At 70.5% G+C, this 24,865-nt stretch overlaps 3 protein-coding genes and 3 long non-coding RNA genes across 6 annotated transcripts; 2 read left to right on the forward strand and 4 right to left on the reverse strand.

Moving 5' to 3' along the window:
* Positions 1-111: 111 nt before the first annotated feature.
* On the forward strand, positions 112-1,243 carry ZNHIT2 (zinc finger HIT-type containing 2). The gene is given in 5 exon segments (XM_067314801.1): positions 112-267; positions 269-610; positions 612-776; positions 778-861; positions 863-1,243. Coding segments are annotated over 5 exon segments (1,083 nt in total). The 3' UTR covers positions 1,199-1,243.
* Positions 1,244-2,229: 986 nt separating this feature from the next.
* TM7SF2 (transmembrane 7 superfamily member 2) lies at positions 2,230-4,338 on the reverse strand. Its single transcript, XM_067314772.1, is given in 5 exon segments — positions 2,230-2,499; positions 3,450-3,572; positions 3,826-3,847; positions 3,849-3,957; positions 4,325-4,338. Coding segments are annotated over 5 exon segments (429 nt in total). The 3' UTR covers positions 2,230-2,338.
* A 378-nt stretch (positions 4,339-4,716) lies between these two features.
* Positions 4,717-7,445, reverse strand: LOC136995074 (uncharacterized). The gene is made up of 3 exons (XR_010886739.1): positions 7,305-7,445; positions 5,178-5,297; positions 4,717-4,903 (listed from the first exon to the last, which is right to left on the reverse strand). It is a non-coding gene; the product is annotated as an uncharacterized lncRNA (long non-coding RNA).
* A 2,316-nt stretch (positions 7,446-9,761) lies between these two features.
* LOC136995075 (uncharacterized) lies at positions 9,762-13,073 on the reverse strand. Its single transcript, XR_010886740.1, has 4 exons — positions 12,945-13,073; positions 12,507-12,694; positions 11,338-11,392; positions 9,762-9,925 (listed from the first exon to the last, which is right to left on the reverse strand). It is a non-coding gene; the product is annotated as an uncharacterized lncRNA (long non-coding RNA).
* Positions 13,074-15,486: 2,413 nt separating this feature from the next.
* LOC136995072 (uncharacterized) lies at positions 15,487-18,172 on the reverse strand. Its single transcript, XR_010886738.1, has 4 exons — positions 18,085-18,172; positions 17,090-17,142; positions 16,572-16,610; positions 15,487-15,565 (listed from the first exon to the last, which is right to left on the reverse strand). It is a non-coding gene; the product is annotated as an uncharacterized lncRNA (long non-coding RNA).
* A 140-nt stretch (positions 18,173-18,312) lies between these two features.
* Positions 18,313-23,031, forward strand: ZFPL1 (zinc finger protein like 1). Its single transcript, XM_067314779.1, is given in 9 exon segments — positions 18,313-18,551; positions 18,672-18,783; positions 19,923-20,116; positions 20,502-20,560; positions 20,695-20,786; positions 21,696-21,713; positions 21,716-21,814; positions 22,819-22,841; positions 22,843-23,031. Coding segments are annotated over 9 exon segments (819 nt in total). The 5' UTR covers positions 18,313-18,449; the 3' UTR covers positions 22,963-23,031.
* The last annotated feature ends 1,834 nt before the right edge of the window (positions 23,032-24,865 follow it).

Consider the following 24,865-nt stretch of genomic DNA (forward strand, 5'->3'; position numbering starts at 1 on the left):
GGCCCAGCCGAGCCGCCTCGAGGGGTGACGGAAAGAGCCGAACCTTCCCGAGAGGCGCCGAAGCGCGACCGGAAGGAGCCGAGCGCTGTGAGGGAGACGGCGGCACCTAAGATGGCGGCGACGGCGGAGGAGCCGTGCGGCCTGTGCGGCGCCGCGGCGGCTCCTTACACCTGCCCGCGCTGCAACCGCCGCCTCTGCTCCCTGCCCTGCTACCGGGGCCACGGCGGCTGCGCCGAGGCCTTATACCGGCAGCAGGTCCTGCAGGCCGCTGGAGGCCGAGCGCGGCGACCCCCCTCCGGGCCGGGCCCGCCTGGACGCCGCCCTGAGGCGGCTGCGGCGGCTAGGCGAGGCCGAGGATGAGGCGGCGCCGCTAGGCCACGGCCTCTGGGAGCGCCTCAGCCCGCAGGAACGGGCCGCTTTCCAGCGCCTCGTGGACACGGGGGACGTGGCCGCCTTGGTGCTGCCCTGGAGACCGTGGTGGTGGCGCGGAGCCGCCCGGAGAGGCTGGTGGAGGAGGTGGGGGAGCCTCTGGGAGGAGGAGGAGAAGAGGAGGAGGAGGAAGAGTGAAGGCCCCGCGCCGCCCGCTGCCGTGCCCCCGCTGCGCTCCCTGTGCCGCCGGCCCCACCTCGCCCCTGCTGCACTTCCAGCTGCCCAACGCACTCTGCGGCTACGCCTTCGCCCTGGCCCTGCACAACGGCGACGACCGCTGCTGCCCGAGGTGCCCGCCGCCGCCCTCCGACGTCTCGGGGGCCCTGGGGGCCCGGCAGGTTTTTCGGCTCCACCGCCGAGGCCCTGCAGGCCGCCCTGGGCGCCGTCGCCGCTTGCGGCTACCCGCAGTGTCCCCTGGGCGATGCCGGGGCTCGTGCTGGCGGTGGCGCAGCTGCTGCGGGGTGAGCGGCCGGGTGCCACCGCCACGGCTCTGTCCCACCTCGCCCGGCTGCTGGGCAGGGCAGGAAGCTGGTGCCGAAGGGAGGAGCGGGGCCGGTTTTACGGGGCCAAGAAGAAGTGCGAGTTCCTGCTCGCCTGGAGCTGCGAGAACCGCCAGGCTCTGAGCTCGCTGGCCGCCGAGGCGCAGGCCGAGTACGAGAGGCACCGGCGGGCCCTGAGCGAGGTGAGCGCCGTCAGCCGTCAGCTGGAGAGGATGTGGGGCGGCAAAAGGCCGCCGGAAAAGAAGCCGCTCGTCGAGGAATTGGACTGACGAGCCCCGGAAAGCGCTGCTGGGGAAGGAGCTGCTTGTTGAGGAATTGGGCTAACGAGCCCTGCAAAGCACTGCTGAGGAAGGGGCTGCTCGTTAAGGAATTGGGCTAACGAGCCCTGCAAAGCACTGCCGGGGAAGGGCTGCTTGTTGAGGAATTGGGCTAATGAGCTCCCAAAAAATGCCACTGGGAAGAAGCCACCCATTAAGGAAATGGGCTAACGAGTCCCCAAAAATGACACTGGGGAAAAAACCCACTCAGAGAGGAAACTGGGCTAACGAGCCCCAAAAATGACACTGGGGAAGAAGCTGGTCATTGAGGAACTGAGCTAACGAGCCCCCAAAATCACCACTGGGCGAGGAACTGCTCATTAATGATCTGGGCTAATGAGCCCCAAAAAGGCTGTTGTGGAAGAAGTCACTTGTTGACCAACTGGATTAACAAGCGTCCAAAAAACACCACTGTGGAAGAATCTGCTCATCAAGGAACTGGGCTAACGAGCTCCCCTACCCCCCCCCCCCCCGGGAAAGGAGCTGCTCATTAAGGAATTGGGCTAACGAGCCCCAAAAAGCAGCAGCGGGGGATAAGCTGATGAACTGGACTAACGAACGTCTGGAAAGCACCGCTGAGGAAGATGCTGCTTATTGGGGAACTGGGCTAATGAACGTCCAAAAAACACTATCAGGGAAGAAGCTGCTCATCAATGAACTGGACTAATGAATGTCCAAAAAACACCACTGAGCAAAAGACCCGCTCGTTAAGGAGCTGGGCTAACGAGTCCCCCCAGAACACCCCTGGGGAAGAACTCCTTGACGAACCGGACTAACGACCGCGACTCCTCACGGGGAGCCTTGGCGCGGGGCCACGTTCGGGATGGGGCAGGGGGGGTGGGGGGGCTCGTGCCCTGGCTAAATAAACCCCCCCCCGGCGGGTCGGGCCGCTAACGAGCAGCGCTAACGAGCCCCGGCGGTCGCGGCGCGGCGGATAGGAGGTAGCGGTGGCGCGGAGAGAGAGCTAAGAGGAGGCAGGTACGCGCGGTCGGTCGCCGCTGGGCTCGGGCTCGGCCCCGGCGGGTTTTATTTGAAGGGGAGGGAAGCGGCCCGGACGCCGGGGCCCCTCCCGGACGCCAGGGCCCCACGGGCTCAGTAGACGTAGGGCACGAGGCGGTAGGGCACGCGGCGGCAGTACTGCTCCCAGGCGAGGCCGAACTGGCGCCGGCAGCGGCGCTCGTCCCGCGCCGCCCGCAGCCCCAGCAGCGCCGCCCCGGCCGCCAGCGGCGCGTAGGGCAGCGGGTGGCTCAGGCCTGCGGGGAGCCGCCGTCAGCGCCCAGGGGCCCAGGCGTCCGGGGCCAGGGGGACCCAGGCATCCGGGACCCGGGTGGCTGGGACTGTGGGGCCAGAGGGACCCAGGCGTCCGGGACCCAGGTGTCTGGTGCCAGGGGGACCCAGGCGTCCGGGACTGTGGGGCTGGGACCCAGGTGTCCGGGACCCAGGTGTCCAGGACCGTGGGGCCAGAGGGACCCAGGCGTCCGGGACCCAGGTGTCCGGGGCCAGAGGGACCCAGGCATCCGGGACTGTGGGGCTGGGATCCAGGTGTCCAGGATTTTGGGTGGGGAAGGGACCCAGGTGTCCGGGATTTTGGGGCCAGAGGGACACAGGTGTCCTGGTGTCTGGGGCCAGGGGGACCCAGGTGTCCGGGACTGTGGGGCCAGAGGGACCCAGGTGGCTGGGACTGGGGGGCCCGAGGGACCCAGGCGTCCGGGACTGTGGGGCCAGAGGGACCCAGGTGTCCAGGATTTTGGGTGGGAAAGGGACCCAGGTGTCTGGGATTTTGGGGCCAGAGGGACCCAGGTGTCTGGGACTGTGGGGTCAGGGGGACCCAGGTGTCCAGGATTTTGGGTGGGAAAGGGACCCAGGTGTCCAGGGCCAGGGGGACCCGGGTGTCTGGGACCCAGGTGTCCCAGGCCAGAGGGACCCAGGCGTCCGGGACTGTGGGGCCCGAGGGACCCAGGTGTCCAGGATTTTGGGTGGGGAAGGGACCCAGGTGTCCGAGTTCAGGGCCCCACCAGGGACCCAGGCGTCCGGGCCGGTGCTAGGACGAGGAAGCTGGGGAGGGCCCAGGTGTCCGGGGCTGCGGGGAAGGGACCCGGGTGTCCAAGGAGGGCTGGTGACGGGGGACCTGGGCGTCGGGGGCCACGGGAAGGGCACCCCGGGACGAGGAAGGGGGGGGGGGCCCAGGCGTCCGGGCACTCACCGCAGGGCAGGGACCAGGCCAGCGCCATGAGCAGGTCGCCCAGGTCGTCCGGGCGCCGCACGAGGCCCCACCAGCCCCCGGCCAGGAGCAGGCGGCCCGTGGCCGTGGGCACCGTGGGGAGCCCTGCGGGGGACCCAGGCGTCCGGGAGGGCGGGGTCTGCGCCTCCCCCCGCGTGCCCCCCCCCCCTCCCCGTGTGCCCCCCCAGGGAGCCCAGGCGTCCGGGGGAGCCCCCTCCGCCCTGCTACCCTTCCCCACAGGGGACCCAGATGTCTGGGTGTCCCCCCCGCCGGGACCCAGGTGTCCCCCCCCCAGCTCCCTGGGGACCCAGGTGTGTCCCCCCCCCCCCCCCCGGGGGACCCAGGCGTCCGGGCTCACCGGCCACGCGGGGGTCCTGGGGGGTCGCGGCTGAAGAGGCTCTTCTGGGCCTTGGCGCCGCGGAAGATCGCAAAGCCGAGAGCTGGTGGGGTGGGGGGGAAGGTGAGGGACCCCCCCCGGTACCCCCCGGTACTCCACAGTACCCCCCCGGTACTCCACAATACCCCCCATGACCCTCTAGTGCCCCCCAATATCCCAATAGCCTCCCCTTAGGCTCAGCACCCCCCCCATTGCTGCTGGTACCCCCCGATACCCCCCAGTACTCCCCTGTTATCCCTGTTACTCCCCATGTTACCCCGTTACTCCATACAGTTGAGCAGGAGGAGGGTGGCAGCAGCCAGCAGTGCTGTGGTGCCCTGTTCCTCCCTGGTACCCCCGTTATTTGCCCCATTACCCTTGTTGCTCCCTGTTACCCACCCTGATATCTCTGCTACTTCCATTATTTGCCCGGTTACCCTGTTACTCACCCTGTTACTCACCCCATACCACCATTACTCACCCCGTTACCCCCATTACCGTGTTACCCACCCCGATACCCCCGTTACTTGCCCTGTTACCCCCGTTGCTCCCCATTATCCACCCCGATACCCCCCGGTACCCCGTACCATAGAGCAGGACGAGGGCGGCAGCGGCCGGCGCCGCTCCTGTGCCCCGTTACTCGCGCCGTTACCCACCCCGCTCCGCCTGTTACTCCCCGTTACCCCGTACCGTAGAGCAGGACGAGGGCGGCAGCGGCCGGCACCGCTCCTGTGCCCCGTTACTCACTCCGTTACCCACCCTGCCCCACCCGTTACTCCCTGTTACTCCCCGTTACCCCGTACCGTAGAGCAGGACGAGGGCAGCGGCGGCCGGCGCTGCTCCTGTGCCCCGTTACTCGCTCCGTTACCCACCCGCTACTCCCTGTTACTCCCCATTACCCCGTACCGTAGAGCAGGACGAGGGCGGCGGCGGCTGGCAGCCCCAGGCGCCGGGGCCGGGCCAGCAGGAACTGGGCCGGGAGGCTGGCGCCGAAGGGGAGCCAGGCCAGCGCCCCGAAGGCCCCCAGGAAGCCGAAGGCCTCGCGCGGCCCCTCCTCCGCCTGCGGGGCCCAGGCGTCCGGGAGGGTCCCCCACACAGAGCCCTCCCCCCCCCCCGCCCCCCCTCCAGGGGACCCAGGCGTCCGGGTGCCCCCCACCCACCGTGGGCCCAGGCGTCCGGGTGCCCCCATCCCCCAGGGACCCAGGTGTCCAGGTGCCCCCCATCCCCCAGGGATCCAGGCGTCTGGGCGCCCCCCCCACCCACCGGGGACCCAGGCGTCCGGGTGCCCCCCCCCCTCCCCCCCGCCCCCGCCGTGGGCCCCGGCGTCCGGGCACCTCGTGGCGCAGGCGCTGCAGCACGTAGAGGCCCTGCCCGGCCGCCACCAGCGCCAGGGGCAGCGAGGGGCCGCCCCGGAGCTGCGTCTCCCGCAGCACCAGCGCCGCGTCCACCACCGCCTGCGCCCCGGCGAGTAACGGCGAGTAACGGCGAGTAACGCGGGGTGATGGGCAGCGAGGGAGAGCGCCAGGATAGTGGGGAGTACCAGGGAGGAACATGAGGGATCCAGGAACGAGGGAGAGCGTCAGAGTAACAGGGAGTAATGCAGAGTAACGGGGAGTAACGCGGGGTGATGGGCAGCAAGGGAGAGCGCCAGGGTAGTGGGGAGCACCAGGGAGGAACACGAGGGATCCGGGAACGAGAGAGAGACCGTCCGAGTAACAGGGAGTAATGCAGAGTAACGGGGAGTAACGCGGGGTGATGGGCAGCGAGGGAGAGCGCCAGGATAGTGGGGAGTACCAGGGAGGAACACGAGGGATCCAGGAACGAGGGAGAGCGTCAGAGTAACGGGGAGCAATGCAGAGCAATGGGAGGGTAACGGGGAGTAACACACAGCAATGGGGGTGCAATGCAGAGTAACATGGGCATAACATGGGGTGGGGTGGAGTAACACAGGGTAATAGAGATGGGGCAGCATGGGGTAACAGGGAGAAACAAGTAACATGGGGTAACCGGGAACAAGGGGGAGCACCCGAGTAACAGGGAGTAACACGGGGTACCAGAGCATAACGTGCAACAGGGATAATGGAGAGCATTAGAGTAAGGGGGAGTAACAAGCAGTAATGAGAAGCAATATGGGGCAATGGGGAGTAACATGGAGTAATGAGCAGTAATAGGGTAATAGGAGTAACAAAGAGTGACATGTAACGGGGACAAGGGAGAGCAACAGGGCAATGAGCAGCAATGCGGGGTATTAGAGAGTAACACAAGGTAATAGGGATGTGGGGTAGTGGATAACATGGGGTAGAAGACAGTAATGGGGAGTAACATGGAGTAACAGAGTGGTAAAAGGGGTAACAGGCCAGGGTGAGGGGGGCCAGGGGTATTGGATGTGGGCAATGGAGAGAAAACACGGGGTAATGGGGAGTAACGGGTGAAAGAAAAATAAGTGGGTGCAAGAGAGGAATAACGGGGTAACAGAGGTAACGGGGTGATGGGGGTAACGTGCTCCCCTGCACCCCTCTTACTCCTTGTTACTCCCCATTACCCCATACCCTTACCCTGTTACCCATGTTACCCCGTTCCCTGCTCTGTTACCCCATTAGCCCCATTCCCTGCTCCATTACCCCTGTTCCTCCGTTGTTTTACCCCATTACCCCTCATCCCCCACCCCATTACTCCCAATTAATTACCCCTGTCCCCTGCCCCATTACCCCCATGTTAGCCGTCTCCCCCCCATTACCCCTGCGCCTTTACCTCCTATTACCCTCATCCCCTGCCCTGTTACCCCGTGTTACCCTGTCTCCCACCCCATTACCCTCCACTACTCCCACCCCCTGCCCAGTTACTCCCCGTTACCCCCATGTTACCCCATCTCCCACCCTGTTACCCCTGTGTTACCCCAACCCGTTACCCCCACCCCCCACTGTTACCCCATATTACCTCCATCCCGTTACCCCCCATTACCCCTGTCCCCTGCCCCATTACCCCCCATCCCCCCCGTGTCCCCCGCCCCATTCCTCCCTGTTACACCCGTGTCCCCTGCTCTGTTCCCCCCCATGTCCCCCCGTTACCCCTATCCTCTGCCCTGTTACCCCGTTACCCCTGTCCCCTGCCCTGTTACCCCCCATTCCCCCTGTGTCCCCCACCCTGTTACCCCCCGTTACCCCATCCTCCACCCTGTTACCCCCCGTTACCCCCGTCCCCTGCCCTGTTCCCCCCTGTGTCCCCCGCCCCATTACCCCCATTCCCCCCCGTGTCCCCCACCCCGTTACCCCCGTGTCCCCCCGTTACCCCCATCCACCACCCTGTTACCCCCATCCCCTGCCCTGTTACCCCCCATTACCCCTGTCCCCTGCCCTGTTACCCCCCGCTACCCCCCATGTCCCCCTCCCCGTTACCCCCCGTGTCCCCCCCCGTGTCCCCCCCCGTGTCCCCCCCCGTTCCCGTTCCCGCCGCGGCCCTACCCAGGCGCCCAGGCCGGGGCGCAGGCGGCAGAAGCGGCTCAGCTCCAGGGCGCCCGGGCGGGGACCCGGCTCCCGGCCCACGAAGAACTCGTACACGGCGCCCCCTGCCGCGACCCCCGCCGTGACCCACGGCGACCCCCACGCTGCCCCACGGCACCCCCACGCTGCCCCACGGCACCCACGGCGCCCCCTGCCGCGACCCCCGCCGTGACCCACGGCGACCCACCGCCACCCCCACGCTGCCCCACGGCACCCACGGCGCCCCCTGCCGCGACCCCCGCCGTGACCCACGGCCACCCCCACCGCCACCCCCCACGCTGCCCCACCGCCACCCCCACGCTGCCCCACAGCATCCACGGGGCCCCCTGCCACGACCCCCCACCGTGACCCACGGCCACCCCCACTGCGACCCCCACGGCCACCCCCACGGTACCCCACGGCACCCACGGCGCCCCCTGCCGCGACCCCCGCCGTGACCCACGGCGACCCCCACGCTGCCCCACGGCGACCCCCACGCTGCCCCACGGCACCCACGGCACCCCCACGCTACCCCATGGCACCCACGGGGCCCCCTGCCGCGACCCCCGCCGTGACCCACGGCGACCCACCGCCACCCCCATGCTGCCCCACGGCACCCACGGCGCCCCCTGCCGCAACCCCCGCCGTGACCCACGGCGACACACCGCCACCCCCCACGCTGCCCCACCGCCACCCCCACGCTGCCCCACGGCACCCCCTGCCACGACCCCCGCCGTGACCCACAGCACCCACGGCCACCCCCACGCTGCCCCACGGCACCCACGGCGCCCCCTGCCGCGACCCCCCGCCGTGACCCACGGCGACCCACGGCCACCCCCACGCTGCCCCACAGCACCCACGGCGCCCCCTGCCGCGACCCCCCCGCCGTGACCCACGGCGACCCACGGCCACCCCCACGCTGCCCCACGGCACCCACGGCGCCCCCTGCCGCGACCCCCCGCCGTGACCCACGGCGACCCACGGCCACCCCCACGCTGCCCCACAGCACCCACGGCGCCCCCTGCCGCGACCCCCCGCCGTGACCCACGGCGACCCACGGCCACCCCCACGCTGCCCCACGGCACCCACGGCGCCCCCTGCCGCGACCCCCGCCGTGACCCACGGCGACCCACCGCCACCCCCCACGCTGCCCCACGGCACCCCCACGCTGCCCCACGGCACCCCCTGCCACGACCCCCGCCGTGACCCACAGCACCCACGGCCACCCCCACGCTGCCCCACGGCACCCACGGCGCCCCCTGCCGCGACCCCCCGCCGTGACCCACGGCGACCCCCACGGCCACCCCCACGCTGCCCCACGGCGACCCCCACGCTACCCCCACGGCACCCACGGCGCCCCCTGCCGCAACCCCCGCCGTGACCCACGGCACCCACGGCGCCCCCTGCCGCGACCCCCGCCGTGACCCACGGCGACCCACGGCCACCCCCACGCTGCCCCACGGCACCCACGGCGCCCCCTGCCGCGACCCCCGCCGTGACCCACGGCGACCCACGGCCACCCCCATGCTGCCCCACGGCACCCACGGCGCCCCCTGCCGCGACCCCCGCCGTCACCCACGGGTACCTACAGGTACCCCCATGGCGACCCCCACGCTGCCCCACGGCAACCACAGGGCCCCCTGCTGGCACCCACCACCCCACTGACCCATGGCGACCCACGGTGCCCCCCGCTGCCACCCACAGGTACCCCCTCGGCACCCATGGCAACCCCCACGCTGCCCCACGGGTACCCCCACAGCACCCACGCTGCCCCATGGCGACCCCCACAGAGACCCCCATGCTGCCCCACAGCACCCCCAGCTGCCCCACGGCACCCACACATCCCCTGACTGCCCCATAGCATGCCCAGCTGCCCCACAGTGCCCACGTACCCCATGGCTACCCCATAGCACCCAAGGCCGCCCCATAGCACCCACATACCCCATGGCCGCCCCATAGCACCCACGTACCCCATGGCCACCCCATAGCACCCAGGGCCGCCCCACAGCACCCACATACCCCATGGCCGCCCCATAGCACCCAAGGCCACCCCACAGCACCCACATACCCCATGGCCACCCCATAGCACCCAAGGCCACCCCACAGCACCCACATACCCCATGGCCACCCCATAGCACCCAAGGCCACCCCACAGCACCCACATACCCCATGGCCACCCCATAGCACCCAAGGCCACCCCACAGCACCCACATACCCCATGGCCGCCCCATAGCACCCACATACCCCATGGCCACCCCATAGCACCCAAGGCCACCCCACAGCACCCACATACCCCATGGCCACCCCACAGCACCCATGTACCCCCTGGACGCCCCGTAGCACCCAGGGCTGCCCCACGGCACCCACGTACCCCATGGCCACCCCATGGCACCCAGGGCCACCCCGTAGCCCCCCCAGGCGCCCCCCCGCTCACCGGAGCCGCGGCGGGGGGCCCGCAGGTGGAGGAGGAGGGCGAGGCCGAAGGCCAGGGCGGAGGCGGCGGCCGCCAGCTGGGGCAGCAGGGCCGGCAGGGGGGGCAGCGGCGGCAGCAGCCCCCCGGCCAGGGCCCCCCCCCAGCGCCGCCCCCAGCGCCGCCGCCGCCGCTGCCGCCGGCACAGCGTCGGCCGGGACCCGCGGACCCGCGCGTCCGTCCGTCCGTCCCCCCCCCCCACACACACACACACACACCGGGGGCCCAGGCGTCCGGGGGCCCCACATGCCCCCCCTTAGGGACCCAGGCGTCCAGGGGCCCCCCCCACACACACACCAGGGACCCAGGCGTCCGGGGGCCCCACATGCCCCCCCTTAGGGACCCAGGTGTCCAGGGGCCCCCCCCACTGGGGACCCAGGTGTCCGGGCCCCCCCCCCCCCCCCCCCACACACACACCGGGGGCCCAGGTGTCCGGGGGCCCCACATGCCCCCCCTTAGGGACCCAGGCATCCAGGGGCCCCCCCACACACACACACACCAGGGACCCAGGCGTCCGGGGGCCCCACATGCCCCCCCCCTTAGGGACCCAGGTGTCTGGGCCCCCCCCCCCCCCCACACACACACATCGGGGACCCAGGCGTCCGGGCCCCCCACCCCACCAGGGACCCAGACATCTGGGGGTCCCATGCACCCCCCCCCTTAGGGACCCAGGTGTCCGGGGCCGCCCCCCCCCCCCCCCCCCCACATCAGGGACCCAGGCATCTGGCCCCCCCCCCCACACACACACACACCGGGGGCCCAGGCGTCCGGGGGCCCCACATGCCCCCCCTTAGGGACCCAGGCATCCAGGGGCCCCCCCCACACACACACACCAGGGACCCAGGCGTCCGGGGGCCCCACCCCACCAGGGACCCAGACATCTGGGGGTCCCATGCACCCCCCCCCCCCTTAGGGACCCAGGTGTCCGGGGCCCCCCCCCCCCCACATCGGGGACCCAGGCATCTGGGCCCCCCCCCCCCACACACACACACCAGGGACCCAGGCCGTCCAGGCCCCCCCCCCCCCCACACACACACACACCAGGGACCCAGGTGTCTGGGCCCCCCCCCACCCTTAGGGACCCAGGTGTCTGGGGGGCCCCCCCCACACACACACACACCAGGGACCCAGGCATTCGGGGTGCTCCCCCCACTAGGGACCCAGGCGTCCGGGGCCCCCCCCCCCACATCGGGGACCCAGGCGTCCAGGGCCCCCCCCCACCAGGGACCCAGGTGTCCAGGGGGCCCCCCCCCACTGGGGACCCAGGCGTCCGGGGGCCCCACGCACCCCCCCTTAGGGACCCAGGCGTCCGGGGGCCCCCACACACACACCAGGGACCCAGGCGTCCGGGGGTCCCACGCGCCCCCCCCTTAGGGACCCAGGCGTCTGGGAACTCATTTGCCCCATGGACCCCCCCCCCCCCCCGCAGGGGCCCAGGCGTCCGGGGACCCATGTGTCTCATAGAACTTCCCCCCCTCCAAGGGGACCCAGGCGTCCGGGTGACACCCCCCCCCCCGGGGACCCAGGCGTCCGGGCCCCACCCACCACTGAGGCCGTGCGGGTTCCCGTCGCTGCCTCCCGGGTCGGGGCCATCAGTGACCTGGGGGGTGACGCGCATCGCCCCTGTCCCCAACCCCGTCCCCAACGTCCCCCCGGCGTCCCCAACCCTGTCCCATCATCCTCAGTGTCCCCAACCCTGTCCCCAACGTGCCCCCAGCGTCCCCAACCCCGTCCCATCACCCCCAGTGTCCCCAACCCCGTCCCCAGTGTCCCCCCTGGTGTCCCCAACGTCCCCAATGTCCCGATGGTGTCCCCAACCCCATCCCCAACGCCCCCACAGCGCATGGGGACGTCACCATGTCCCTGTGTCCTCGTCCCCATGTTGTGTCCCCCCCCCCATGTCATCGTGTCCCTTAGCGTCCCCAGTTGCATTTCCCCATCCCTGGTGTCCCCCAATGTCCCGCTGTCCCCATCCCTGTGTTCCCCCGTGTCCCTGATGTCCCCATCCCTGTGTCCCCATGTTCCCTGGTATCCACAGTCCCATGTCCTCATCCCCGTGTCCTTCTGCCCCCATCCCTGTGCCCCCATGTCCCTCATGTCCCCGTCCCTGTGTCCTCCATGTCCCCCATCCCCATGTCCCCCCTGTCCCCATGTCCTCCATGTCCCCCATCCCCATGTCCCCCCTGTACCCATGTCCTCCATGTCCCCATGTCCCCATCCCTGTGTCCTCCATGTCCCCCATCCCCATGTCTTCCCATCCTCATGTTCTCCCTGTCCTCCCTGTCCCTCATGTCCCCCATCCCCATGTCCCCCCTGTACCCATGTCCTCCATGTCCCCATGTCCCCATCCCTGTGTCTTCCATGTCCCCCATCCCCATGTCTTCCCATCCTCATGTTCTGCCTGTCCTCCCTGTCCCTCATGTCACCATCCCCATGTCTCCCTGTCCTCCATGTCCCCGTCCCTGTGTCCTCCATGTCCCCCATCCCCGTGTCTTCCCATCCTCCGTGTCCTCCATGTCCCCGTGTCCCCATCCCCATGTCCCCCCGTCTCCGTGTCCTCCATGTCCCTGTGTCCCCGTCCCCATGTCCCCGTCTCCGTGTCCTCTGTGTCCCCGTGTGCCCGTCCCCACGTCCCCGTCTCCGTGTCCTCTGTGTCCCCGTGTGCCCGTCCCCACGTCCCTGTCCCCAGTGCCCCCCCGTCACCCCCGCGTCACCTTGCGCCGGGGCAGCAGGAGGCAGAGCAGCCCGTGCGAGGCCACCCAGGCGAGGACGAGGCCCACGGCCGGGGGGGACGGCAGGGCCGGGGGGGGCCCCGTCCCCGTCCCTGTCCCTGTCCCCGTCCCGCACGTCCCCACCAGCTGCACCAGCGCCAGCGGCAGCAGCAGCGTCAGCGCCCCGGCGCCTGCGGGGGGGGGCCCAGGCGTCCGGGAGGGGCCCAGGCGTCCGGGGGGGGGGGGGGAACCACATCCCCCCTCCCCCCCTCCAAACCCTGCTACCACCCCACCCAGGGACCCGGTAGGATGACAGGGGCCCAGGCGTCCGGGAGGGACCCCCCCCCCCTCCCTCAAGGGGGTCCAGGCGTCCGGGCCCTGCCCCTCCCCCCCCCCACCCACTCCCAGGGGGCCCAGGCGTCCGGCCCCCCCCCCCCTTACCCCAGGCCCCCCCGAAGTCGAGCTCGGCGGCTCCTCGCGGCTCCATCGGCCCCGACCTGCGACGGGGCCGCGGGTCAGGGGGGGGCCGCAGCCGGGAGGGACCCAGGCGTCCGGGCCCCTCCCCCCCTCCCCCCCCCTCGAGGGACCCAGGCGTCCGGGCTCCCCCCCCCTCCCCGGGCCGCCTTCACCTGCCGCTCGGCTCCCCCAAGCCCCTCCCCTCGGGGGCGTGGTCTGAGCTAGACCCGCCCTCAGCATAGCCACGCCCTTCAGCTGCGCACTCCCCCCCTCTCCCCAGGGCGCGGCCACGTGACCCGCTGGGCGCCGCCCCATTGGCCGCTCAGCCCGGCGGGCCTGGCTGAGGGATGAGGTCACCTCGGCGCGCGCTGATTGGCTGCGGCGCGCCGCGGGGCCCCGCCCCTGCTTAAAGGGACAGGAGCCCTGATTGGGGGGGGGGCAACACGTTTCGGACACGCGTGACCCTGACATGCTTCAGACACATATGTGGCCACAACATGCTTCATGCAGGGCTGACACGCTACAGACACGTGTGACCCCAACATGTCTTGCGCAGGGACCTGACACGCTTCGGCCACGTGTGTGACCCCACAAGGCTCCAGCGATGTGACACCAACACGCCTCGTACAGGGGCCTGACACGCCTTGGACGCGTGTGTGTGACCCCGACACGCTTCAGACATGTGAGTCTGCCCCTACACGCCTCACACAGCCCGGACCCGCTTTGGACACGCGTGACCCCCCAACCCCACACACGTGCCAGTGCCACCCTGCACACGTGTGTGAGGCTACACGTCACCCTGCCAGGCTGCCTTGCCCGCGACCCGTGACCGCCCGCACACGCGTGTGCTGCCCCGACATGCCTCACCCCATCCCATGACCACCCGCACACGCATGTGGTGCCCCGACACACCTCGCCCCATCCCATGACCGCCCGCACACGCGTGTGGCACCCCGACACACCTCGCCCCATCCCATGACCGCCCGCACACGCGTGTGGCACCCCGACACGCCTCGCCCCATCCCATGACCGCCCGCACACGCGTGTGGCACCCCAACACGCCTCGCCTGCAGCCATCACACACGCGGCTGTGGCGAAAAACACGTTTAATGGCAATAAAAGATCCCGCGAACGGGTGTCGCACGAGGGGCCTCGCACCGGGGGGGGGGGGTCCGTCCTCGTGCAGGGGGGTCCGTCCTCGTGCAGGGGTGTCTGTCCTCACGGGGGGGTGTCTGTCCTCACGGGGGGGGGGTGTCGTCCTCACGGGGGGGTCGGTCGTGTCCCGTCACTCCACCACGAGGTCGAAGCGCTCGGCCTCCTCGAACTGGGCGTTCATGCGGGCGGCCCAGGCCTCCAGCTCCCCTTGCTGGGGACGCGGGGACACGCGCGGGTCAGGGGGGCGACAGAGGGGACGCGGGGGGACACAGGGGGCACATGGACGTGGGGGTACGTGGGGGGACAGAGGGGAAGCAGGGACACGGGACATGGGGGGAAACAGAGGGTGACATAGAGGGACGTGGGGACACAGAGGGGACGTGGGGACGCGGAGGGACATGGGGACACATGGGAGGGACCTGGGGACACAGGAACTGGGGACACGGAGGGGGACACAGGAGGGACACGGAGGTGAAGTGAGGACACAGAGGGGGACATGGGGACACAGGGACACGGAGGGGGACACAGAAGGGACATGGGGACACAGAGGGGAACATGGGGACTTGGGGGGGACACGGGAATTGGGGGCACAGAGGGGGACGCAGGAGGGACACGGGGACACGGAAGTGAAGTGAGGACACAGAGGGGGACATGGAGAGACACAGGGACATGGAGGGGACACAGGGACATGGGGACACAGAGGGGAACATGGGGACTTGGGGACATGGGGGAATTGGCACAGAGGGGGACGCAGGAGGGACATGGGGACATGGAGGTAAACTGGGGACACAGAGGGGAGTCAGGGACACGGAGGGGGACACAGGAGGGACTGGGGGACACAGGGACACGGAGGGGACATGGGAACACAGAGGGGAACAGGGGGACACATGGGGGACACGGGAGGGACACGGGGGGAAATTGGGGGCACAGAGGGGGACGCAGGAGGGACATGGGGACACGGAAGTGAAGTGGGGACACAGAGGGGACATGGGGACACAGAGGGGAGTCGGGGACACGGGATATAGGGGGACACAGAGGGGACACAGGGACACGGAGGGGACCCGGCGGGGCCGCGCGTCACTCACGTCGATGGGAGCCACCTTCCTCTTCCTCCTGCGCTCGGGGCCGAGGCCGATGCCGGGCAGGTCGGTGGCGACGGCGGTGGCAGGGACGGTGGCGGGGACGGGGACGGGGGACAGGGGGGGACAGGGGGGGCCGGGGGGCCGCGGCGAGGCCAGCGCCCGCCCCAGCGGCGTCGAGGCCTCCAGGCGGCTGTAGGAGCGCCGGACGCGGGGCGCCACCGGCGGGGGGGACGGCGGGGGACGGCGGGGGGACGCGGGCGGGGACGGCGGGGGACAGCGGGGGGACAGCGGGGGCCGGGGGGCCGCGGGGGGGCGGCGGGGGGACGCGGGGACGGCGGCCGCGGGGACGTTCTCCTTCTGGCCGCGGAGCTGCGCGGAGGGGGAAGCGTCAGCGCGGGGACGTCCCCGGCCTCGTCCCCAACCCCCGCGGCGACGTCCCCAACCCCGCGGGGACGTCCCTGCCCATGTCCCCAACCCTATGGAGATGTTCCCAACCCCGTGGAGACGTCCCTGTCCCCATCCCCAACCCTGTTGAGATGTCCCTAACCCCACGGGGATGTCCCTGCCCCTGTCCCAACCCCGTGGAGATGTCCCCAACCGTGGAGACGTCCCTGTCCCCGTCCCTGACCCCGTGGAGATGTCCCCAACCGTGGAGACGTCCCTGTCCTCGTCCCCAACCCCGTGGAGATGTCCCCAACCCCGCGGGGACGTCCCTGTCCTTGTCCCCAACCCCATGGGGACGTCCCTGGCCCCGTGGGACATCCTCGTCCCTGTCCCCAACTCCATCACGATGTCCCCAACCCTTGTCCCCAGCCCCACGGGGACCTCCCTGCCCCTGTCCCTGTCCCCAACCCCATGGAGATGTCCCCAACCCCTGACTCCATGGGAATGTCCCCAACCCTGCCGGGACGCCCCTGTCCCCAGCCCCACGGGGACGTCCCTGTGTCCGCACCCCATCGGGACGTCCCCGGCCCCTGATGCCCAACCCCACGGGGACGTCCCTGTCCATGTCCCCAACCCTGTGGAGATGTCCCTAACCCCACGGGGATGTCCCTGTCCTGGTCCCCAACCCGGAGGAGACGTCCCCAACCCTGTGGAGATGTCCCCAGCCCCGTGGAGACATCCCTGCCCATGTCCCTAACCCTATGGAGATGTCCCCAGCCCCGCGGGGACGTCCCTGTCCTCGTTCCCAATCCCGTGGAGATATTTCCAACCCTCTGGGGACGTCCCTGCCCCTATCCCAACCCCATAGAGATGTCCCTGTCCCCAACCCCTATGGAGACGTTCCCAACCCCACGGGGGCATCCCTGTCCCCGTCCCCAACCCCGTGGAGATGTCCCCAACCCCAGGGGGACGTCCCCGTCCCTGGACTTACCCGGAGGCTGCGCCGCGAGGCCTCGGGTCGGTCACACGCCTGCGGGGGGGGGGGGGGAGGGGGGTTGTCAGCGGGGGAGGGGCCCGGACGCCTGGGTCCCCTGGGGGGGGGGGAGGGGACACCTGGGGCGTGTCCCTGCCCCGCGTGCTCCATGTCCCCGCGTGTCGTGGCACGTCCCTGCGTGTTCCATGTCCCCACGGGTCGTGGCACGTCCTTGCGTGTCGTGGCATGTTCCCATGCACGTCACGTTCCCGTGTCATCGCGTGTTGTGGCGCGTCCCCCCGCGGCCCCACGTGTCGCACTGTGTCCCCCCCACATGTCCCCGTGTGTCTCTGCTGTGTCCCTGCCATGTCCCTGCGTGTCCCCACGTGTTCCCGTGTCCCTGCCATGTTTCCATGTCCCTGCCGTGTCCCCACATGTTCCTGTGTCCCCACATGTTCCTGTGTCCCTGCCGTGTCCTTGCCGTGTTCCCATGTGTTCCCGGGTCCCTGCCGTGTCCCTGCCGTGTCCCCGCTCACCGGGCTGCTGAGCGCCGTCCTCCGGGCAGGGGCCGAGCCGGAGCTGCGCCGGGCTGGGGGGGCGCCGTGAGGGGGGGCTGTGACCCCCAGCTGCCCCCCGGGACCCCCAAATACCCCCCCGGGACCCCCAGCTGCCCCCCGGGACCCCCAAATACTCCCCCCGGACCCCCGACTGCTCCTCACTGCCCCCCAGACCCCTCCACTGCCCCATAGGGACCCCCCAGAACCCCCAAGCACCCCCCAACTACCCTTATTGCCCCATAGGGCCCTCTGCCAGCACCCTCAGAGCCCCCCCCACCCCACGGACCCTCCCGGAGCCCCCCAACTGCCCCATAGGGACCCCCAACACCCCCCTGCCCCATTGACACCCCCCCAGCTCCCCCACAGGGACCTCAACACCCCCCTGCCCCTTAGAGACCCCCCCAGTTCCCCCATAGGGACCCCCAACACCCCCCCGCCCCATTGAGACCCCTCCAGTTCCCCCATAGGGACCCCCAACACCCCCCCACCCCATTGAGACCCCCCCCAGTTCCCCCATAGGGACCCCCAACACCTCCCCTCCCCTAGAGACCCCCCCAGTTCCCCCATAGGGACCCCAACACCCCCCCGCCCCATTGAGACCCCCCCAGTTCCCCCATAGGGACCCCCAACATCCCCCCGCCCCATTGAGACCCCTCCAGTTCCCCCATAGGGACCCCCAACACCCCCCCTCCCCTAGAGACCCCTCCAGTTCCCCCATAGGGACCCCCAACACCCCCCCGCCCCATTGAGACCCCCCCAGTTCCCCCATAGGGACCCCAACACCCCCCCCGCCCCATTGAGACCCCCCCAGTTCCCCCATAGGGACCCCCAACACCCCCCCCCGCCCCCTAGGGGCGCTCCGGACCGCCCCCCCGATGCCCCGCCCCCCGCCCCTAGTGCTCGCCTCCCGGACCCCCCAACTCCCCCCCGGTTCCCCACCACCACCCCTGGGTGCCCCCCGGGTCCCCCCTCACCCCCCGGGGCCGCCGTGGCCGCCCGGGGCCGCGCGGCGCCACTCGCCGCCATCGCCCGGTTCGAATCGCCCGCTCGGGCGGAAGTGGCGTCACGCGGCGGAAGCGCGGGGCGGGCCGCGCGCCAACGCGCCGGGCGGGAGCGGCGCCATCTTAGGTGTGGCGGAAGGGGTCCGGGGGAATGAGGAGGGGAGCTTCCGGTAGGGCAGTAGCGGAAGTGACGGTATCTCAGGGCGACGGACCCGGAAGAGCCGTGCCAGCGGGGCAGCGCGTCTCCATAGGAACCCGTGAGCGCTCGCGGGACCCCCCCGGACGCCGGGGCCCCCCTCGGGGCCCCCTCGGACGCCTGGGTCCCCGGCGGCGGCGCCATGGGGCTCTGCAAGTGCCCCAAGCGGAAGGTCACCAATCTCTTCTGCTTCGAGCACCGGGTGAACGTCTGCGAGAGCTGCCTCGTCGCCAACCACCACAAGGTGCCGCGGCGGAGGGGAGGGGAAGAGGGGGGGGGTCTCGGGGTGCCCCCCCGCGGGTCTCGGGGTGCCCCGGACGCCCCCCCCCGACGCCGCCTGTTCTCCCCCCCCTCCGCTTCCCAGTGCATCGTCCAGTCCTACCTGCAGTGGCTGCAGGACAGCGACTACAACCCCAACTGCCGCCTCTGCGGGACCCTGCTGGCCGCCCGCGACACCGTGCGCCTCGTCTGCTACGGTGCGCCTCGAGACCGCCGGGCGGGGGGGTGCGGGGGGGGCCTCGAGACCGCCGGGCGGGGGGGTGCGGGGGGGCCTCGAGACCGCCGGGTGGGGGGGGTGCGGGGGGGCCTCGAGACCGCCGGGCGGGTGGGGTGCGGGGGAGCCTCGAGACCGCCGGGCAGGGGGGCGCGGGGGGGCCTCGAGACTGCCATAAGAGGGGGCCTTGACACTGCCATCCAGTGGGGTGCGGGGGGGCCTTGACACTGCCGTCTGGGGACACGAGGGGCCCCGAAACTGCCCTCCTGGGGTCAGGGGAGCCCTGACACCACCCTCCTGGGGCACAGGGGGCCCCGACACAACTTTTCAGGGCTTGTGGGGGATCCCAAAACTGCCATCCTGGGAGTGGGAGCACTGAAACCACTCCCTGGGGTGTGGGGGACCCTTTGGGGGGGGGCAGAGAGCCTTGAAACCGCCTTGTAGGGGAGCAGGGGATCTTGAAACTGCTCCTCGGGGGAAAAAGGGAAACAAAACCTGCTGTTTGCAGCGAGGGGAGCCCTGAAACTGCCCACCAGGGGGATGGGGGACCCCAAAACTGCTCTCCGGAGCAACAGGGGGCCCCAAAACTGCCATCTAGGGAGCAGGAAGATCCCAAAACTGCCCTCCAGGAGGACAGGGGATCCCAAAAACAGTCCTGTGGGGGGTGGGGGACCTTGAAACCAACGGGGTCCCCACAAAAGAGGACTTTTGGGGGGAAGGGGACTTGAAAACCGTCATTTGGGGAGATGGGGGCCCTGGAACTGCTTGTTGGAGGGAAGGAGACCCCCAAAACCACCTTTTCCGGGATTAAGAGGCCCCGAAAACTCTCTTTACAGGGTGGGGAAGCCTCAAAACTGACACTCGGGGGAAAGAGAAGCCCTGAAACCACCTTTTAGGGGAAGGGGGGGCCTTGAAACTGTTCTTTTAGCAGATGGGGGACCCTGAAACTGTTTTTTAAGGGACAGGGGGAGCTTGAAACTGCCCTTCAGGGGGGTGGGGACCCCCAAAACAGGCTTTTTTGGGGTTTCTGGGGGTCGGGGGGGTTGTGCGTGGTTCGGGGGGGTTGAGGGGGTCCCCGGGTGCCTGGTGACGCCCCCCTCCCCGTCCCTGTCCCCCCCCCAGACCTGTTCCACTGGTCGTGCCTGGCGGCGCGGGCCCGGGCGCTGCCCCCCCGCACGGCGCCCGCCGGCTACCGCTGCCCCAGCTGCGGGGGGCCCCTCTTCCCCCCCCCGAACCTGGAGGGCCCCGTGGCCGCCGCCCTGCGCGCCCGCCTCGCCGCCGCCCCCTGGGCCCGCCCCGGCCTCGGCCTGCCCCTGGTGAGTGACCCCCCCCCCCCGCGACACCCCCTGGTGCCCCCCAACTGCCCCCCGGTGCCCCCAATCTCCCCCTGCTATTGCCGGTCCTGGAGGGGGGGGGGTCCCCAAGGTCCTGGGTTTGGGCTGCCCCTATTGAGACCCCTGACCCCCCCCCCATCACCCCTGGGGGCCCCTGACACCCCCCCCCATCAGCTCTGGGGGCCCCAACCCCCCCCCCAGGGCCCCCCAATCACCCCTTGGGTCCCCTGACCCCCCCCCAGGACCCCCCAGCACCTATGGGTGCCCCTGACCCCCCCTGATCACCCCTGGGGGTCCCAAACCCCCCCCCCCAGGGCCCCTCAATCACCTCTGGGGGCCCCCGACCCCCCCCTGACCCCCCCCCCAGATCGAGGAGGCCGAGGCGGCGCCGGAGCTGGAGCCGGAGCCGGAGCCAGAAGCGGGCTGCCGACACCTGGGGCAGCTTCGGGGGTGAGTGTTGGGGGGGGGGGGCAGGACCCTGGGACCCCCCCACCCCACCCCACCCCCAGGGGGGACCCGCCCGGACGCCTGGGCCCTCCCTGACCCCCCCCGGTGTCTCCGCAGCCCCCCCAGCTGCCGCCGAGGCCCCCCCGAGCCCCCCGGGCCGCCCACGCCGTCGTCCACGTGGGCACCGAGACCCTCGTGCTGCACGGTGAGCCGGGACCCCCGGAACGGGGCTGGGGACCCCCAAAAGGGGGATAGGGACCCCCGGAATGGGGCTGGGGACCCCTGAAAGGGGGTGGGGACCCCCGGAATGAGGCTGGGGACCCCAAAAGGGGGATAGGGACCCCGGAACGGGCTGGGGACCCCCAAAAGAGGGATAGGGACCCCCAAAATGACAATAGGGACCTCCAGAATGGGGCTGGGGACCCCTGAAATGGGGGTGGGGACCCCCAAAAGGGGATAGGGACCCCCAAAATAGGGATAGAGACCCCCGAAATGGAGCTGGGGACCTCAGAACAGGGATAGGGACCCCCGGAACAGGGCTGGGGCCCCCTGAAATGGGGGTAGGGACCCCCGGAAGGGGGCTGGGGACCCCCAAAATGGGCATAGGAACCCCCAGAATGGGGCTGGGGACCCCTGAAACAGGAGTAGGGACCCCGAAATGGGCCTGGGGGACCCCCCAAAATGGGCCTGGGACCCCCAAAATGACAATAGGGACCCCAGAAGGGGGCTGGGGACCCCCAAAATGGGAATGGGGACCCAAAAAGGGTTAGAAAACCCTCGAAGAGTTTGGGGACCCCCAAAATGGGCTGGGGACCTTCAGGAGGGACCTAGGGGGCCCCCCCCCAAAAGGGGCTGGGGACCCCCCAGGGGGAGCTGGGGGACCCCCAAAATGGGGCTGGAGACCCCCCAAAATGGGCCTTGGGACCCCAAATGGGGCTGGGGACCCCCCATATGGGGCTAGGGCCCCCCAAAGGGGGTTGAGGGGCCCTGGGGGGGGTTGGACCCTGATTTTGGGGGGGTCGGGGGGCCCTGGGGGGGTTCAGAGCCCCGTTTTGGGGTCTGGGGGGGGTCGGGGACCCCCGTTTCGGGAGCCCCCCGCTGACGCCGCCCCCAGGTTCTGCCCCCCGCAAGCCCCTGGGGGGCGCGAGAGCCGCGACCCCCCCGACCGCGACGAGGACAAGTACCGGGCGGCGGCGGGTGCTCAGGTGGGGCCGCGAAACGGGGCGAAACGGGTGGAAACGGGCAAAACGGGGGGGTGGGGGGGAAAACGGGGAGCCCCCCCCAGCGGGCGCTCAGGTGTGGGCCGCGAAACGGGGTGAAACGGGGTGGAAACGGGCAAAACGGGGGGGTGGGGGGGAACGGGGAGCCCCCCCCCAGCGGGCGCTCAGGTGGGGCCGCGAAACGGGCGAAACGGGGCGGAAACGGGCAAAACGGGGGGGGGGTGGGGGGGGAAACGGGGAGCCCCCCCCCGGCAGGCACTCAGGTGGGGCCGCGAAACGGGGTGAAACAGGGCAGAAACAGGCAAAATGGGGGGACGGCGGCACAGGCTCTGGTGGGGACAGTGAAATGGGGTGAAAACGGGGCAAAATGGAGCAAAATAAGGGGAAATGGGGTGATAACGGAGAGAAACGGGGGCTTGCAGCGTGCGCTCTGCGTGGGAGCAGGGGAAACGGGGCAGGACGGGGTGAAACGGGGTGAATTGAGGCAGGATTGGACAAAACGGGGTGAAACCGGGGCGGAATGGGGTGAAACAGGGCAAAATAGGGCAAAACGGGGGCAGGACGGGGCTGGAACGGGGGGGCAAAAATGGGGCGGGATGAGGCAAAACGAGGCGAAACCAGGGACAAAACGGGCAGAATGGGACAAAATGGGCCAGGTGGGGGACGGAACGGGGCAAAATGGGGCAGAATGGGGACAAAAAAGGGGTAAAGGGGGGGCAGGAAGGATTCGGGGGGGGTTGGAGGGATTTGGGGTCAGGGAGGATTGGAGGGTCTGGGGGATCAGGAAGGATTCGGGGGGATCAGGAAGGATTTGGGGGGTCAGGAAGGATTTGGGGGGGTTCAGAAGGATTCGGGGGTCAGGAAGAATTGGGGGATTTGGAGGGATTTGGGGGGTCAGGAAGGATTTGGGGGGGTCCAGGGGGATTCAGAGGGATTTGGGGGGGGTCCGGGGGCCCCTGACCCCCCCGTCCCCGCTCCGGCCCGCAGGTGCTGGCCCCGGGGGCGCCCCCCCCGCCCCCCCGCTGCTGGTCCTGGCCCTGGGGGGGGGCCCTGGCCTTCGTCGCCCTCCTCGTCCTCCTGGCGCGCCTGGGCCGGGCGGCCGCCGCCAACGACCCCGCGCTGGAGCCGCTGCGCAACCCCCACCTGCGCGTGGGGCCCTGACCCCCCCCCGGGGGGCAAATACCCCCCCCCGGGGGCAGATACCACCCCCCCGGGGGCAGATACCCCCCCTGCCAAGGAGCCCCATTGCTACGGGGGGGCCACAGATGCCCCCCCAGGGGGGTAAACGTGAGCCCAGGGGAGTAAACGTAAGCCCCCGGGGGTAAATATGACCCCTGGGGGGGTAAATACTGCCCTGAGAAGGGGCAATTTGGGCCCTGGAGGGGGTAAATACCCGCTTTGGGGGAGGGGGAATCCTTCCCTCCCCCGGGGTGCTGGGCTGGAGCTGCCGTGGGAGCCCTGATGACATGGGGGTGGGTAAATGCCCCCCCCCAGGGGCAATAAATGCCCCCCCATGGGGTAAATGTGACCCTGGGGGGGTAAATTGGGCCCTGGAGGGGGGAAATACTCAGCTTGGGTGGCAAATCTTTTCCCGGGGGGCAATAACCCACCCCCCAGGGGGCAATTATAACCCTCAGGGGGCAACTACAACCCCCCAGGGGTAATTACAGCCCCGGGGGGGTAATTAACACAGCTGGGAGAGGGCAAAGGGCCCCGGGGTGCCATTAGGCTGTGGCGTTTATTAACGAAGGCAGGAGATAACGAGCGCCCCAAATGGCCCGGACGCCTGGGCCCCTTCCCCGTGATGGAGACAGACCCGGACGCCTGGGCCCCTTCCCCATGATGGAGACGGGCCCGGACGCCTGGGCCCCCTGCAGGGACCAAGACGGACCCGGACGCCTGGGCCCCTTCCCCGTGACGGAAGCCGCCCCGGACGCCTGGGCCCCGTGTCCCCGCGGGCGACGTGGGGCCGACGCGGGTGGCGGGAGAAGGGCGGGGGGGGGGGGGGGGACCCGGACGCCTGGGTCCCTTCCCCCCCCCCCCGCGGGGTGGCCATTAAAGGCGCAGGTGTGACGAGCGCGTGGGGCCTCAGTAGCTCTCGGGCCGGTGCTGCAGGGTGCCGTACTCGAAGGCGACGCGGGCCAGGCACAGCGCGGCGTTGGCGGCTGCGGGGACGGGGACGGGGGGGTGGCGGGTGGGCGGTGGTGGTGTGTTGTCCCCCCCCTCCCCCGCCGCAGCGAGGGGCCCAGGGCGTCCGGGCCCCCCTCCCTTACCCAGCGAAGCCAGCGCCAGGCGGCTCGGGAAGGTGCTGCCGGGCCGGAGGCTGCGCAAGGCTCCCAGCAGAGCCCAGGAGAAACTCAGCACGTGCGAGAACTGCGGGGGGGGGGGGGGCAGGGGGGGTGGTTAGGGGGCCCAGGCGTCCGGGGAGGGGGCCCAGGGTGTGTGGGGGAGGGGAGAGGCAGGGAGGGACCCAGGTGTCCGGGGGGGGGGGATTGGGGAGGGGCCCAGGCATCCAGGAGGGAACCCAGGCTTCCGGGGGGGATTGGGGGGGGCCCAGGTGTCGGGGGGTGGGAAACAGGACTGAGGAGGGACCCAGGCGTCCGGGGGGAGAGGATTGAGGAGGGGGTCCAGGCATCTGGGGGGGGGATGGGGGGGGCCCAGGTGTCCAGGGGGATGAAGGAAGGGCCTAGGTGTCTGGGGGGGGGGGGTGAAGGAAGGGCCCAGGTGTCCAGGGGGGGGATGGGGGGGGGCCCAGGTGTCTGGGGGGGGGGGGGAAGGAGGGGCCCAGGCATCGGGGGGTATTGAGGAGGGGCCCCAGGCATCCGGGGGGGGGTATTGAGGAGGGGCCCAGCTGTCCGGGGGGGGTGAAGGAGGGGCCCAGGCATCCGGGGGGGGTGAAGGAAGGGCCCCAGGTGTCCGGGGGGGGGTGAAGAGGGACCCAGGCATCTGGGGGGGGTACGGAGGGGGGGCCCAAGCGTCCCGGGGGGGGTACGGAGGGGGGGCCCAGGCGTCCGGGGGGGGGGGGGGGAATGAAAGGGGGGGGGCCCAGGCGCCCGGGCCGCAC

The sequence above is a fragment of the Apteryx mantelli genome, chromosome 37, assembly GCF_036417845.1.
Source record: "Apteryx mantelli isolate bAptMan1 chromosome 37, bAptMan1.hap1, whole genome shotgun sequence".
NCBI lineage: Eukaryota > Metazoa > Chordata > Aves > Apterygiformes > Apterygidae > Apteryx > Apteryx mantelli.